Raw genomic sequence first — 16,468 nt, 5'->3', positions numbered from 1 at the left:
CACACTCATAGCCCCGCACTAGGGAGATCCTGTAAAGATAGCCAGGTGCCATGGATACGCACATAGACAACGACAAATTACACCCAAACTCACGAGAGAAATAAATGTAGGCCATAGAAATATATCTCCCGACCCGCGAAGAGGTCCCGTTCTTCATGGCAAATCATTGGATTTCCGTCGCTTTCTTGTTGAGGGTGCGTCAATGCTTGGCACGGGTAGTTGTCCAATAACGTACAAAATAAAACTAATAGTACATTAATACATAGGCCGGGAAGTAAGAAATTGCTTCAGGGGTGCGAGGTAGATGGCAGAGCACCAGCGAGGCCTTGTATTAATACGAGTCAAGCAATCCCTTATATATAGTGTTTAATAGGGCTTAAAAGAGGCTTATATAGCTTATATATGATTTTAATAGAAGACTAAAGAGAAGATGTTTAGAAAAATTAAAAAAAATGTTAATTAAAATTAAAAGTAATATTAGGCATAGTATTTGCAGATATTTTCGTTATCGCTCTTCTCACTAGAACTTATTTTCGCGCCAAAATAGAAAAAAGGCCAAAAAAAAAAAACAGAAAATAATACCAAAGGACTTTAGTTTATTCTTAGACTTTTTCGTCCATCTTCTAAGAGATCATTTTACCGCCTTGTTTAAAAAAAATCGATTAAATTATGTAACTTAGGATGTAATTACGAACACGGTAGTTGGCTGTGAGTGTTTCTCTTGCCTGTTTACATAGTTCATTTTTAGTAAGTAGATTTAAAAGTTTAGAGAAATGGACAGTAATGGATTTTCGTACATACATATATTGGGAAGAAGTCGCACGCTCCGTAAATGACAAACTTTCCGTGTTCATTTTTTCAAAGATTTTTAGTTAGTTATTTAGTCATATTTATTATGATCACGTTGATATTATTTTTTAAATTATGACACGATTTATTATTGAGGCTGCTATACTGGTGATTTTTTAAATCATATTATTTTTCAACCAGTATAAAATATCATTGGCATTCAATGTTACTTGTTACCATAATTTTATAATATTCTGGTATTATATTTTTATTTATGACAAACAATGTTGTTTTCCTTATTTCTAGTCGAGGAAAACCTCGATGAAGTTCACTATTAACATACATTTTTGCGAGGTCTCGCGACCATTAGTGTTGTGCTGTTTTCTATAGAATTTTATCGATAAAACAGTACTGACATTGATTGTTTTCGTTACATAACTATTGGTCTAATTACAAAAGTCACTCTAAAGGCTTCTTAATACGGCAATGTATTAGTGCAGTACACATCCTCGTAGGCACCACCGCCATACCTATTTCTACCGCCATTTATACTTAACGTTTGACTATTTATAGACTAGCATAGCAAAATATTTTTGTAGCAGTAGAATTCATTGTAAAAGAGTTCGTTTAGGGAAGTACTGCCACTTTACCTGTATCTGCTGCCAAGCAATAATGTGAGAATTACTTGCGTTCAGGTTTTGACGACGAACAAGCCGTGCCCCTGGTGGTAAGCTATACGCCTGTCCATAGCGTTGCCGGACCACTCAGAGCTTTAAATCGCAAAGACCCTAGAGGCACTGCCACTGCGCCCGTCACCCTCAGACATAAGTTGACAAGTCCCATGTGCCTGTAATTTCTCAAGCACTCTTACCCTTCAAAACCTGAACACAGTAATGCTGACATTACTGCTTGGCGGCAAAAATAGGTAACGTGGCAGTACTTTCCCGGGTAAACTATTTCACAAGGAGCTTTATTGATAACTACAGGTTAACTACTTGCAGTACCATAAGCACACATGATCGGGCAGTTCTCTCTATAGCATACGTTAACACGAGATGACCACGTTAGTGTTTCATAAAGATATTCAGATGTTCTAGTATCGACTATATCGAATAAAAGTCCTGCATATAATATACTAAATAAAATAATTAAAAATTACTGAAAAAATACAGCTAACAACTTTTTGAAAAGTAAAAACAGCTATCGACATGACCAACACTAGTAATCAGAACAAGGTTGCGCTCTATAGATTCTACTTGTATTGGGTGCAATCATTTTAATGGTGTTTTCTTTACACGCGATATCATCAGCCTGTATAATCCGGCAGAAGCAAATTATTTTCTGCTGAAATGTGCGTTTGAAGGTGAAAACTCGATTGTTTTTATTCGTGTTGTGGATTGTTTATTTAAATGGCAATTGTTTTGAATAAATGTAGGATTTTTGTAATTCACAATTTCAACGAACTATTCAGACATTCCTTACCGGCTTCTGCAGCGCTTCAATAAAGCGTGAAATACATAGAGAGCCGGTGGGGACCGCGACGGGTCTAATTCCGTGTATTAGTGTGGATGATAACCAAGGAACGGAATAGGTAGAGTTTTTTTACCTAAATTTCGAGGAACATAGACAGAAAATGGAGACTGTCTTTTGCACATTTTTGCATATTTTCTGACGCGTGTAAGTAGTGAATAGGTAGGTTTGGGCGCACGTTTAGTGTACATATCTGTAGAAGATAAGTCTAATAATACGTCTGTAGTCATTCCAAAACTGGATCGACTAAGACTTTGTAACGATGGGGCACTAAAAGTATGGTAGGATTTTTTTCTGAGACTTCGATCTTTGTGTTAATAATTATACCCAATGAAAGTTAAATATCTTTTTTAATGCTTCCAAGTGTCGGGACGAACGTATGCCTGGTATTAAGCGACACGCCTGTCTATAACAGTTGCAGTGTCACTCAGAGCTGTAAGTCGCAAAGATCTGAGGGGCACTACCACTGCGCCTATCGCCGTGAGACATAAGTTGACAAGTTCCATATGCCTATAATTTCACCAGCACTTACCCTTCAAAAACGTAACACAATAATGCCCATATTCTTTTACAAGGTGTTCTACTGCTACTAAACTAAATACAAACATACTGAATGAACCCTGAATCTATTCAAGGTTCCCCTTCTCTTGATTCCTCTAAAAATTTTGTCTTTTTCTCTACATTCTGTACTTATTATTTCATTTTTCTTTTTCCTTTTAAAGTATATAAGGATTTAATATTATTATTTATGTATTTACATGTATTAATAACATTTGTATGGATATTTCTATCTACGTATATGAGTTTATTAATAATTATTATATACTCTACTTACAATAACATACTTTGGTTGCACCCCCTTTTGCATATCCCAAATTTCTATCCTAAGGTTGCCTGGAAGAAATTGCTTCATAGTAATAAGGCCGCCTGTTGCACCTTATCTTACTATCTTTATACCTAACTGTATTGTATTTCAACTGTGATTTTATGTAACAATATTTCATTCATTCAAATATACATAGCGTCGTGCAATACATATAAACTCAAATCTGTATAATATTTCCATTTGTTTCCAGGTGACAGACCTTTTCACCCAAATGCGGGAACCATCTCCCATGGGGTCGAGCCCCAAGGGCTCCTCAAATTCTCTGAATGCCGTCACAAAGAACATCGGCTTCCAGCAGACGAACAGCTCCGAACACCTGCCTTGGAATGGTCCAGCTGTACCATCAAGCTGCAATACTACTTTGTAAGTAAACACTACACTTTATACATTATAAATACTGGAATAAAATAAAATTACAGCCAGAGACGAAACTTCATAAGGCCGAGGCTGGTAACAATGCCCATTATTATTATTATTATTATTATTCATGTACGTCTTGTTTCTTCTGACCGGGGGCATCTCACTACGCTTAGGTACGTGGTCTCCACTCCAGACTCTTGCACTAGCGGTTGACAGTTCACCATCAGACGTGGCCAGCACTTCAGCCTGCTGCCTCCAAAGCCATGATGGTTACTTTGATTATTTCTGTATCCAATGAACACTGTGTCAACTTAATTTTTGGACCTGTTCTGTTTTTATTTTGTTTTTTGTTTCTTTTTTTCACAAAATTTTTTTTTTCGATTATTGTTTTTTTGTTTCTTTATTTTTCTTCACAAAATTCGGGGACCGAATAAATATGGGTGTTTACAAAAATTACAGAAAATAACCAAAAAATAAAGATGGCACTACGCCATAGTTTATTGGAGGTACCGATTTGTTACTGCAGTTATTTTTGAATTTTGTTACTTATAATCATTTGAACATCATACGAGCTCACGATTACTTCGCACATGTTTTTGAAATTGTCATAACGTGGTCAATCATCCAATCCACATTTGCTACTCCAGCTCAACTACGCGCAGTGCGCTGTAAGGGTCATAGCCGTGGGTTAGCGTAGCGAGAGGCACTTTTCAATGAGAGACGAGGAAAATAATCATAAATAAAACTTTACCACGTGTATTCAATTCGAAGTTTTTTCCAGAACAACCGCCATCTTGATTTTACTACAATGCTCTTTTATTTTTATGTAATTCTAAATACAAACCTATATTTATTCTTCAGACAGCTCTAAATACAATCCATACAGCCTATTTTGTAGTACCATCTCGAATTTTCTTAAAGCCCGGTTGATGCACTATAATTTACAAAAAGAGGTTAAAAAGAAACTTATACAAATTGAAATTTATATTGAATTGATATCCAATTATTTTTTGGGGAATTACCCCACTAGTTTGTTATAATTTTATTAATAGAAAGATCGAACACTTAGAAAAAATCCTTCGATCCGGCCGGATTCGAACCGACGTCGCTAGCAAACCGTGCCAGATGCTATGCCAACTTAACCACGGAACGAACCAGCGGACCTCACGATTTTTTCTATGTACCTATTGTCGGATCTTTGACAAGATTTTCAACGATTTGTTAGCCGTAGCGCCATCTATGAGAAATCTATGAAAGTATTTCGTCACCCAGTTAGATACCTTTACAGCGTCATCTTTACAGCTTTACAGGAGACATCGGTTCGAAGGAATTTTTTCGGAGTGTTCGATCTTTGTATAAATAATTATGACAAACTTATACAAAAATGTATCAATTGCCCTTGATACCCCCGCTGCCGCATGTAGCTACGCACCTGCAGGTTTTTTACATTTTCTATGATATCCTGTAAGCCTGGTGGTAAGCGACACGCGTACCCATGGCAGTTGCAGTGCCACTCAAAAGTTTTAAATCGCAAAGACCTGAGCGACTCTGCCTCTGAAGAGTCAGTCACCCTAAAGCTGTAAACTGGAAATACAATTGAATTAAAAGTTCTCTCTCCTCTCCTTCTTGAAGTCTGTTAAAACCACAGTAGTATTGTTTTTATTATTCACAAGGTCCTAACAAGTTTGTGACCGCGAACTTTTAATGTCAAATTTTATTATCTAAATATAGAAACTATGTCCATTTTACTTAAACGGTCAATGTCGATGAGTTTTATTAATTATCGTGATTCATAGATTTCCACATTTTCGTAATCGAATTTTATAACTTTTGATGACCTCGGTGACCGAATTTATAGTTTTTTGTGATAGTGTGTAGTAATCGACACTCCTATCCATAACAGTTGCAGTGCCACTCAGAGCTTTAAAACACAAGATGAGGGGCAATGTCACTGCGACCGTCACCCTGAGATATAAGTTGACAAGTGTCTGTAATTTCACCATCAACCTTACTCTTCAAAATCGAAACGTAGTAGTGCCATTTCATCGCGCCTGCATGAAAACTGTAGAATGTAGTGCAGCGGGCGTGCTGTTGTGCCGAATGCATTGCAACGACAACCGGACTACTCTAGCAGTTATGATCGGGTTGTGATAGCACCAATTGCTTTCAAACTGCATTTTTATTGCAAATTTTCAGTTGCAATGCCATCGGATTGCATTTTAGTTGGCAATGTTACTACATATTTATGAAGGTATTCTGAGTATTCTAGTTTTACAGTTTACTCTCCCGACTCAGACAAACACGTGAGTTAAAATGAATAAACATAAAACCATTAGGGATTTGGATGAAGTCCAGTGTAAGATGAGTAAATCTATACATTATATATAAAATCTGTAATGTTGTCGAAACTAGTTCGATATTGATGAACTTCCCCACCCATATCCAATTCGAGATAGTATTACTTTCCGCATAAAACACATCGCGCCTCTACCATGAGATTACAGTGTCAGTTATCGCTAACGACTACATAGAATATTTGTCATATATAATATCAAATTTGCCATACAAAACAATTGTAAAGTAATTTACGCGGTCGCTAGCGACAACTCACATAAGTCTCGTGGTAGAGGCACATATCGGATTGTATTGAGTTCTTATAGGATGTGTTACAGCACTATCACCCAAAGAAACTTCTGACGAACTATTTCTTAACGCGTAGGTATTTGTTCTTTCTGTTGGATAATTTACCGAAAAATATCAATATAGTGGAAATTTTTCCGGATAAATTTCTGAAAAATATGTTTTGTGGGCTACGACTCCTGTTCTACGTTGAGATGTCTTTTGAAGTTTTATTTATTTTATAAAATAAAATTACATAACTAAAAGCGGGTTAGAGTAAAAGGAGATTTAAAATTATTGCACAACAGCAAAAAAAAGAATCATAGGTAAAAAAAATCTTTATAATGGCTCCATCATTTTCGTTCAGTATCTTCAACTTTTGACGGGTGTTAACTGTCAAATGTGGACAAATACAGGAAAATAAATATTTTTCTGAAAAAATACCTACTTCTTTTTCGAAATGGATTTTTTTCCATGACCCAGCACTATCTGTACCTCTGTTAGAACGCTTGTATAATAGCTATGGTTGCTGCCACCAGCTGAGGGAGAAGCTTCAGAAGTTTCTCACAGGCGTTGCTTGAAGAATGTTTATAGGAATGCTGTAATGGACATCCAAATTTTGTGGTATCCCAAGTAGTCAATTATTCCTTGGATGGAGCCGTAAAAAATAAATATGGCGTATTGTTCATTAGATGTATCGTCTAATGAACAATACGCCAACTTTATTTTAATTCTATTTTTTTTGTACACAGCCATATTTATTTACCAACAATCCCCGAATTTCGTGAAAAAAAAAATAAAGAAACAAAATTAAAAGAAAACAAAAATAAACGATTTTGTGAAAAAAAGAAACAAAAACAAAATAAAAATAGAACGGGTGAAAAAATTAAGTGTTAATTGGAGGTGCAGTTATGAGACGTTCAATGCGTCAGCAATAATGCTCTGGCCACACAAAGGCGGTAGCGAGAGCGTTTCGGATCCGGGAATTTTTGTAATGTTTGCATTCTTATGCATCCTGCCACAACGATACCAGGTGGCGGGGCGGCGCAGTCCGGTTGGCCCCGCTATGACAAACAGACGCGGCCTGGGGTGAACGCGGGGCCGATGTGGTGCTGTGCACAAAGCTGTATTCCATTGTGTTCTATGCAACCATTCACGCAGAGCGGCTACTGCGGGGCGCGGTTCGGGAACGGGGCATTACCGGGATTGCACGTTGTGTTTTTTACAACTCTTGAGTGCGTTTGTGTGAGTTTCAATATGAATTCAACCGATTTTTTTTTGCTCATAAAAGCAGATTTTTTTATCACTATTCGACAGCGATATGGTGCTTTCTTTAAAATCAGTGTGTAGTTTCGGTGTCACACCGGCCACCTTCGTGCCGCTGTCCCGCCGTGAAGGACTGCTGTGTAGCACGCCTCGGTACACATTCGCTTCCCGCAGGTCCGGCCCCGGACCGCTTTTCCCGCTGTACCGCATCTGTATGACCTGACCTTAATGTATTACCTTCTTTTTCTAGAAACTAAATGACGGCTCTTTGTTTTAATTTCAAATCCATTGATATTATCAGCAATTTTTTTAAAACAACATTTGATTCAATTTAACCAACTTCTGCTGACTCGTTTTTTTTTGTCCCAAACAATGAAATGATCCTTACATGAAACTGAGTTGTTCAGCACTAAAAAAATTGATCAATTTTATTAATTTAGGACAACTCACACTTGACCAACTAATTGATTATGCCATTATATTTTTATTCAATTGAAATGTCGTTTTATTAATTTATTTATAGCAGTTTTACTATCTATAAACTTATTGTTTTAAAGTAGGTCAACTAAAGCCTCCCGACGAATGTCATAATAAATGTATGGGACTGTTTAACGTTAAAATTATAGATATTTCTAATTTTATTTTTAAAAAGCTATTGGTGTTGATTTACTCATTAGATGACATACTTTGGATATCAGTTTAAAGCTTTTTGATACCTCCTGTATTTATGGAATAATCGCCTGGGCACACTTAACGATTACACCCTGTATAAATAGACTAAGTTTACCTCTATAATATGGTATTATAGATAGTTTTGAACGATATAAAAGTTAGAGCAATGGAAGCATTGCTCTTGGAGTGCCATTCGTAATTTGTCGGTTTCTTTAATACGCAAAAGACCCCGAAGTTCGGACTTTAGCAAATAGTAATATTAATGTGTTCACTATGTATTGTTCTGGCAATGTTTAACATTCTCAAACAAGGTCGTTTGTTTTGGCCTAAAATAACTTTATGAATATAGTATTTGACAAGACATATGTTACATACAATAATACCTGTGTTATTTTATTCGCAAATTACAGTACAGTATTTTGATTGTATTCAAGAATTGATGCGTAGTCTTAAATATAAGTAACAAGGTTTACCCAGTAATCTGCCGTCCGCCAACAAATCGCGGCTACGTGAAATATTTTTTTTGAGATATCATAAAAAAATAATAACCCAGTTTTAGAACATTGAAATTGTGTAATGATATTTCAGTTATGCATCGTTAGGTATAGTTCCAATAAGTCGAACATATTAACTAATTTTAACTGATTTTAAAAGAAAGAAAGGACATTAGTGTATTTGGTAAACTTATGACATAATGTAACTACACAACATAAATACAAAATAAAAGAATTACATTTAAAAGTTACCAGAATGGTCTCCACTCAGCTTTTTGTAACAAGACGTATGAAAACACTGCGTAACGCTGGTTTTCAGTGTGTGTGAGAAAATAATTTAAAAATAATTCAGTAGACTTAACATAAATTCCATAGACTTAACTAGGCGTAAATCAAGACTTAAATGCAAATCAAAAAGTAAAAAATAACGCTATACAAATGAGTGTACTTGTAGAGTAGGTGGGATGTGATAAAACCAAAACTGATTGTGAAAAGAGAATCTTATTCTCTATCTTATGCTATTTATAACGGATATTTGTTTTAGTTAGTGGACAGTAGTAATGACATCATGCGTTCCAAGTTGAAACACAGTGCCGTTTGAGCGGCATAATTTTTTAATTTGCATTAAATCATCAACCCTTATATACGTTCCACTGCTGAGCACGGGTCTTCTCTCAGGAGAGGGTTTAGGCTATAGACTTAACAAGTTTTCCGAGGGTTGTGAACCTTCTCCTTTTCCTTCGACAAGCAGGTCTCATCACAATGTTTTCCTTCACCGAAAATTCCGAGGTGCTTAGAGGTGCGGGCTGGATTCGAACCTACGGTCTCTGCTTGAGAGGCGGTAGGTCAACCCATTCGGCTACCACGGTTTAAGTATTTTTTTAAATAATAACTTTTTTTCGACAGTAACTTACATCCATTATGGATAATGTGAAGTAAATACATTCTGAAAAATTGTCCCATTCTCAATTATTTAACGCACGTAACAAAAAAGTGCAGCCGGCACGTCCGTGGCATTTTACTTTGCATCAGCGTAGTCAAGAACCACATCTTTTTTATTCTTCGAGAACGGAGCGACGAATGCTCCTCAACTGTTTGCTATTTTTATTATATTCGCTATAAATTCAGTACTATCTAATCATATTCAGTATTTGTGAAAACGAAGATCTTTCTTTCCGCACACCCAACATCCCTGCGTTAACAAGTTATCCTGCTCGAGGGACCACTCGAGGGATGCAGGTCAAAGTCTATAGGCGAAAATTAATAGTAATTAACAGACAGCAATATCACTACATATTGACAGATTTTGTTCCGTTGCACTGGGGACGATATTCGAACAAAAGTGTATAGCCCAATGTGCTGTGGACTGTATAAGACAGTCACAACAATTATCTGGTCTCGAACTAAGGAATTTGCCGTGTTATGAAAATCTAGAGCAGAATTAATTTAAAAAGTTCATTTCCCAAATTGGTCCTACCGAGAATAGAACCCGGGACCGTTGGGCTACCGATATTGAAGATGTAATCGAGAGACTTAGTACTTTAATGTACTTATCATGTTGTTGTTTTTATTGTTGCCCGTGTTCTACGAATTACGCCAAAAACTCATTTATTCGACACTTGTGTAAGTACTATAAAGAGAAATTTAAAGATATCGACATTTTTCCGGAAATATTATATTTGACAGAGGACCCCGTGAATAAACTAAAACCTCTGTGACAGGTTGAATTACTGTCTACAATATATTGTTTTATTTATTTTCTGTATGTGTATTTTAGATAGGTGTCTACTGTACAAACTCATATTTTGTAATACCTGTACGTATTTAATGGAACAAATTGGTTTGTTTAGTAAGTTAATATATTTCTTGTAAGATTGTATATGACTGTATGTTTTCCTAAATAAATAAATAAAAATAAATAATTTCAGGACGAACGAGACAGCACAAGGCGGCTTAGTAAGGAGCATCAGCAACGCATCGGCTCTCACATCTCTTTGTGCTGACTTATCACCCTCGGATTCACATTTTTTTGAGGTAATTGTCTCACTTTTCACGCATAGTGCAAGACAATAGACTATTTATCTCTATACAAACCAAGAAATTTTGTGTTTCGACCCATAGGGCTCGCACGATGCATCGCAAGAATTTGCGAATTGCTCCGTATCGCGCATTCCTGCGATGTTAATATTCTTTGTGTTTTTTCCTATACTTTCTTATCAAGAACAGCAGTGCAACACTCTATGAAATGAAATGAAATAATTTATTTCAGACAGTTACAAGTCCATATGGTGTTAGCAGGTATTTACAACTATGTTAGTAGAAAGCGTAGAAAGCAAAGTGTTCATTTTCATGAATAAGGATGGACATCCATTGGGCTGTCCATCCTCTCTGCTACCACCTTAAGAAGACTGTTGGTGCTGCCTCTCACTCTGGCCAACTCTATATACGATCCATGTCGCTACCTATTTAAAAAATACGTTCAGACGATTGTTGGTCGTCGAAAGAATGGTTACCCGAACCGAGGCAGTGAGATGCCATGCCGCACGAATTGCATAGCAGCAATTCGCGTCGCAAATTTTGTATCGTCGCAATATTAGTGTTTCGACCCTAAACTATGACTACCAGATCGACGACTACGTCTCCTTGATCCACTACCCGGATTTTGGCATATTTTAGTGGCACTAGAGTAGCCCTTGCGTTCGTCCAGGGAAATACTGCCTTACTTATTTCTGCCGCCATGCAGTAATGTGAGCATTACCGCGTTCCGGTTTTGAAGGGTAAAGGTGCTGATGAAATTACAGGCACATGGGACTTGTCAACTTACGTCTTAGGGTGACAGGCACAGAAACAGTGCACATCTTTGCGATTTAAAGCTCTGAGTTTGCGATTTAAAGCTCTGAGTGGCACTACTACTATTCTGGACAGACATATACTTAGACTTGGTATCATAAAAAAAAACTCGAAAACAAAATCGAAATCAAAAGATGGTTGAAGTCATTCTCTTTTCAAATTAAACGTTCTGGTATTATGTGGCCTGTGGTTCATAAGAACATTGTTATCATAATTTTGAATAAACTTATGGTGTTGGCCAATCACATGTGAAGCTGACCACCCCACTTTGTTTCATTATTAATACAAAGACCGAAGACTAAGAAAAATTCCCTCGATCCACCTGGATTCGAACCAGCGCCTTCAAGAGAGATGCTCTCCCAACTGAGCTACCGAACGGACCACCAGACCTTACGAATCTTTCTATGTGCTTGGTGTAGATGTTTGTTTTTGGTTTTTAACGAGCGTCATCGGTGAGAAATCGATTTATTCTTATAAATAACTCACACAGTCATAACCCCGCACTAGGGAAACCCTGTATTGCGGATGCCATGGACACACATATAGACAACCACAAATTACACTCGAAACTCATGAGAGAAATAAATGTAGGCCGTACAAACGTTTCTCCTGTCCCGGGAATCGAACCCTGGAACTCGGTGTGGCAGATCATCATTATAACCGTTCGGCCACAAAGGCAGTTAGTATATTAAAAGGTTGAATTTTGTTAGCATAATTTAACCTTTTTTAGCTATCCTCTAAAGATAGAAGGAGACGGATAGATAGAGGACAATAGAATAAGCATCTTGGGTTTCATCTCCTATTGGACAACATTATGGCAATCCTAATATTATAGACTGCTGTTGTGAAAAACTAAGTACTGCAGCCAAACCATTCCCTAAATATGTCCACGAGTATACACCATCCTTAACTTGAAGTTTCTTCGTCACTTGGTTCAATGAAACCAATGCTTATAGCTTCTTACGCTATACACAGCGGTGACAGCCTAACAACACAAATTCATCAGACTTGTTCGCGGCGGCAAACTAAACTGCTTTGTTTGGATCAGTCCTTTCTTCCCATAATGGTGTCAATTCGATCCGGCTTAGTTACAGCTTCATTTTAAAATCAAGATCAACACATCTGTTTAAACCACTAAGAAACATTTTAGTTTCTATAGTGGTCGCATAAATTGATATATTTAGATCTGATAGATTCAAGAATATAGATGTCATTTTCAAAAATTGAAAATATTTAATTTAGCTGTCACTGAGACAACTAAATTAAGTATTTCCATTTTCAATTTTTAATATACAGACTTTTGGCTTCACGATAGAGTGGTAGAGTAGATTGCATCAACTTATTTGATAGCTTTCAACTAAAGATTTTTCTGTGATGGTAACACACAGATACTAGAAATGCAGTTGGTGTTTTTAGAAAGGTCAGATTGAAATGGCTTACAGAAGAACTCCTTTTTACTTGTTGAAGATGATGACAGGCATATGTGTAAAAAGAAACTAGGGCATTAAAATGAGATTGAAACATCTGATTAAGGATATCTTTGAAAAAGACTAGTTCAAGGTTTATCTATGCGTATAAGAAATGAATGCGAGTGGAGGTGAAAATAAGTATATTCTGACTGATGTCAAGTAAGAGAATATAAGTAGAGATCTGCCGCTGTGTGTGAAAGATATACGTAGTTCACGTATTACATATCTTTCACACAAAATTCTCAATTTACAGGTCTTGTACATCGGTAAAGTGCGCATATCCCAACGTAAAGTCCCAGAATCTCTTATCGATGATGCTCTTAACAAATTCGCCCAGCACGAGGCCGAGAAGGCTTCGCAACTTCGACGACATAGTTTGCTTTCCTCTACTGGGGTAAGTTCAAAGTAATAATTTCTGAAGATTTTCAGGTTATAATCAACACTGTACAATAACCAGTCTCAGTGTATAGATAATGTCCGAGGAGGAGGTATCTTTGGTTGGCTTCGTCGCCCAAATAATTTTGGTACTACCTGTATAAAAAAGTGCCAGTTCAAATGACGTATGTTCCATTAATAAATCTTCTTCTCCTTATTGTATCGATGGCATACACTATAATGCTTGTCATTATTATTATTGGATAACATTTTATTTATAATATTCCAGACATCAGTTTATAGCAACGATTCAACAGAAAACTTAGAAGAAACAAAAGAAAATGTCCTAAATAAAAAACTTTCATTCATTACTAGTACGACCCCTTTGGAACCGGATAAAAGTACTCCATGGAAAAGTATCGAAGACCTCAAAGACAAAAAAGAAAAACCAAAGGACATTGACAAGGAATTTGACATGTTTTCCAAAGAACGCATAAGCACTAAAAAAAATCCTGTACCTTTGGAACCTAATATAGTCGTGTTAGTACCCAAAAGTAATGCAGATTGTAAAGAAAGAAATCTACATACGTTAACCGAGGATGAAGAAAAGCATGAAGAAATACACTCCATAATTTCTGAAACTGCATCTTCTATTACTGAATTTTGTCAGACGAATTTCTTGAAAACTGAACTTTGTATTAGAGAAGATGATTCGTATCAAAATATATCAGGTATTAAAGATACTTCGATTATCAAAGAAAGTTCAAGTGTCAAAGAAAATCTAAAAATGGAAGGATTATGTCTCAATGAAAACAATTCGTGTGTAAAGGAAAATCCACCAATAATTCAAAATAATAATTTTAAGGCACCTGAAGTGAATAAGCAGGATTCGTCAGATCTTTTGAATTTTGTTGGTGAAAGTGAAAATAATAAAGGGAGAACAAATAGTCTTAACAATGAAGAAATACCAGAGAAAAAAAGAGAAGATAGTCCTGCTCCGTTAAATTTTGATGAAATTTCTAGAAAGCCCAAAAAGGTAAGAATTTGGTTAGTTAAGAAATTTGTGAAATGAACAAACTTAACCTAATTTAGAAATTAGAACAAATGTGAATATAAACTTTTAATCAATTTAAAAAGAGAATTATTTCGAATTTCGAATGTTTGCGATTATGTTAGTTTCTGATCTTATTTTACTTTTATTTTCACTCAAAATTTGACAGAACAATGAAACTAGGTGGAAGGAATCACACAGAAGCGAATAGGTTCACAAAATACTTCCAGAACTTGCAAACAGTGTGATATAGATTTCTCTCTCTCTCGAACACCCTTTCGACAGCCGTTTCTACACACGTTTTATATTGGGGTCATAAAAGTCATGTACACATCAAAAAAGTTTATGATCTCCTAACAATGATCGGTTTCCGTCTGTTGAATGGACTCAAGCGAAGCGTTCTTACTTAATAGCCCTTCTCTACTTTTACCATCATCATCGTCGTCTACCATTATACGTCCTACAGTTAGGTCTCCTGGTAACGGCGGTAGTAGTATAATGGGAGAATGATTTCTTGTAAAAATTAGATATCAATAGTTCGAATCGCTGTGGCGGTGGGTACCTTAGAATTTAAAGTCCTCTTTAAATTCAAAGTTTCATACATTTGCCAATGTTTATTAGAAATACCGCCTGGTAACTGGTTTTGTCAGAATCCTTGGAAAACATCTCAAGTTCTCCATGTCGCATTGACAAAGGCCTGCTTTTACCATTAGTATAGTAACTTAAACCAATGTAATTATTGGTGTTTCAGGTTGTAGAACTACCTAAGATGACATCATCTATGCCGGAGAACAAGCCATTCTTACGAGACCGATCGGCCTCGATCGGCACATTGAACTTGAAGACTCCAATTGCACAATTTATTGGGGAACAAAATAGGACCATGTTGTTCCAGGTAATGCGAGCCCACGAACGCCGCCAATATCGGAGCTGAAGTAGTTTCCTTACTCGAAATTGGCTGGAAGCATACATATCAAAATTTATGTTTAATTTTTATTTGTCGCTTAATGTCCGAATGCATTAGCACTGCGAGATTCGGTGCTACACGACGCCACAAAATAGTTTTTATCTAAATTTGTAAGCAACAATACGTAATTGAGTGGCCTTAAAGATTTATCTAAATAGACATTTGGATTTATTATTTGAGTTTTATATCGGGACTGAATCATGTGTAAATATATTTTTTTACCTCCATGTTTCGTACGGGTTACAACGTCCTTGGTCTTGAAGGGACTTTGTTTTGATGGATGACCATGATGAATGAACATGGTCATCAATTTAAGTAATGTGTGAAAATCGCAAAAGTTTAAGTCAATAATATTTTTCAACTAATTTTTACCTTTTTCAGGTTGGCCGTTCTGAACTTCGTCTAATAAGTCCGGACCGCAAGCAAATTCTACTTCATAGAGCGTTTAAGGACGTTGCATCTTGCGTCTTAGGCCGCCTTAATAAGGATCATTTTGGTTTCGTCTGTAGAGAGAGTACAAACGATGCATACGCGTGTTACGTGTTCAAGTGTGAGAGCGATTCGGTAGCTACCGAAGTTATAAATGGTAAGTTAATTAGATATGAATAGAGGGCGGTAAATAAGAAATTACTAACGAGAGTCTATTAGAAATCTGACACCTAAGGTTGAGGGCCGTAATGACTCGAAGTTTGTAATTTTTACTTTTTTTTTTATTTTTTTTTTATTTTTACATAGAAAGTTTTTCATCACATTTGCGAGGAAATAAATACAATGACAATTATTTCTTGTATGAATAAATATCGCTTCACAACAAAACAATTACAGATTTTGCAAATGGCGGGTTTATTTTTTTTGTAAACAACTGGATGGCTTTTCTATCTATTTATAACATTAATTCAGTGAAATATAGTTCAATTCCAAATGTTTAGTTTTGTTTTCTATACTTCAAACTTATGCGAAATACTTTTTGTTTAAGCTTGATGTATAAGAAAAGTCCAGTGCAAGTAAAAAAAAAATCATTACCGCCTTTGGGCGGTAGGAAATGAAGAGGCCCGTGGGCGTAATTTAGGATATTACGGCTGCATGTCATAACATTGTTTAGGAGCAAGTGTGATGAAACTATGTTTACATACTTAAGTC

General features: G+C 36.2%; 1 protein-coding gene across 1 annotated transcript in view; it reads left to right on the top strand.

Annotated features, from left to right (window-relative positions):
• Positions 1–3,395: 3,395 nt before the first annotated feature.
• LOC113232138 (TBC1 domain family member 1) overlaps positions 3,396–16,468 on the top strand; it is a 28,794-nt gene continuing 15,721 nt past the window's right edge. The window contains exons 1-6 of the mRNA XM_026466776.1: positions 3,396–3,568; positions 10,545–10,650; positions 13,189–13,329; positions 13,600–14,346; positions 15,113–15,256; positions 15,710–15,914. Coding sequence (XP_026322561.1) covers positions 3,417–3,568; positions 10,545–10,650; positions 13,189–13,329; positions 13,600–14,346; positions 15,113–15,256; positions 15,710–15,914 — 1,495 coding nt within the window. The 5' untranslated portion in view covers positions 3,396–3,416. The remainder of the gene's footprint in view (positions 3,569–10,544; positions 10,651–13,188; positions 13,330–13,599; positions 14,347–15,112; positions 15,257–15,709; positions 15,915–16,468) is intronic.

The sequence above is a fragment of the Hyposmocoma kahamanoa genome, unplaced genomic scaffold (genome assembly GCF_003589595.1).
Source record: "Hyposmocoma kahamanoa isolate Upper Pololo Valley unplaced genomic scaffold, ASM358959v1 67, whole genome shotgun sequence".
In the NCBI taxonomy this organism is placed as follows: Eukaryota; Metazoa; Arthropoda; class Insecta; order Lepidoptera; family Cosmopterigidae; genus Hyposmocoma; species Hyposmocoma kahamanoa.
The sequence above is the reverse complement of the archived record's forward strand: the minus strand, read 5'-3'. Positions and strand labels throughout refer to the sequence as shown.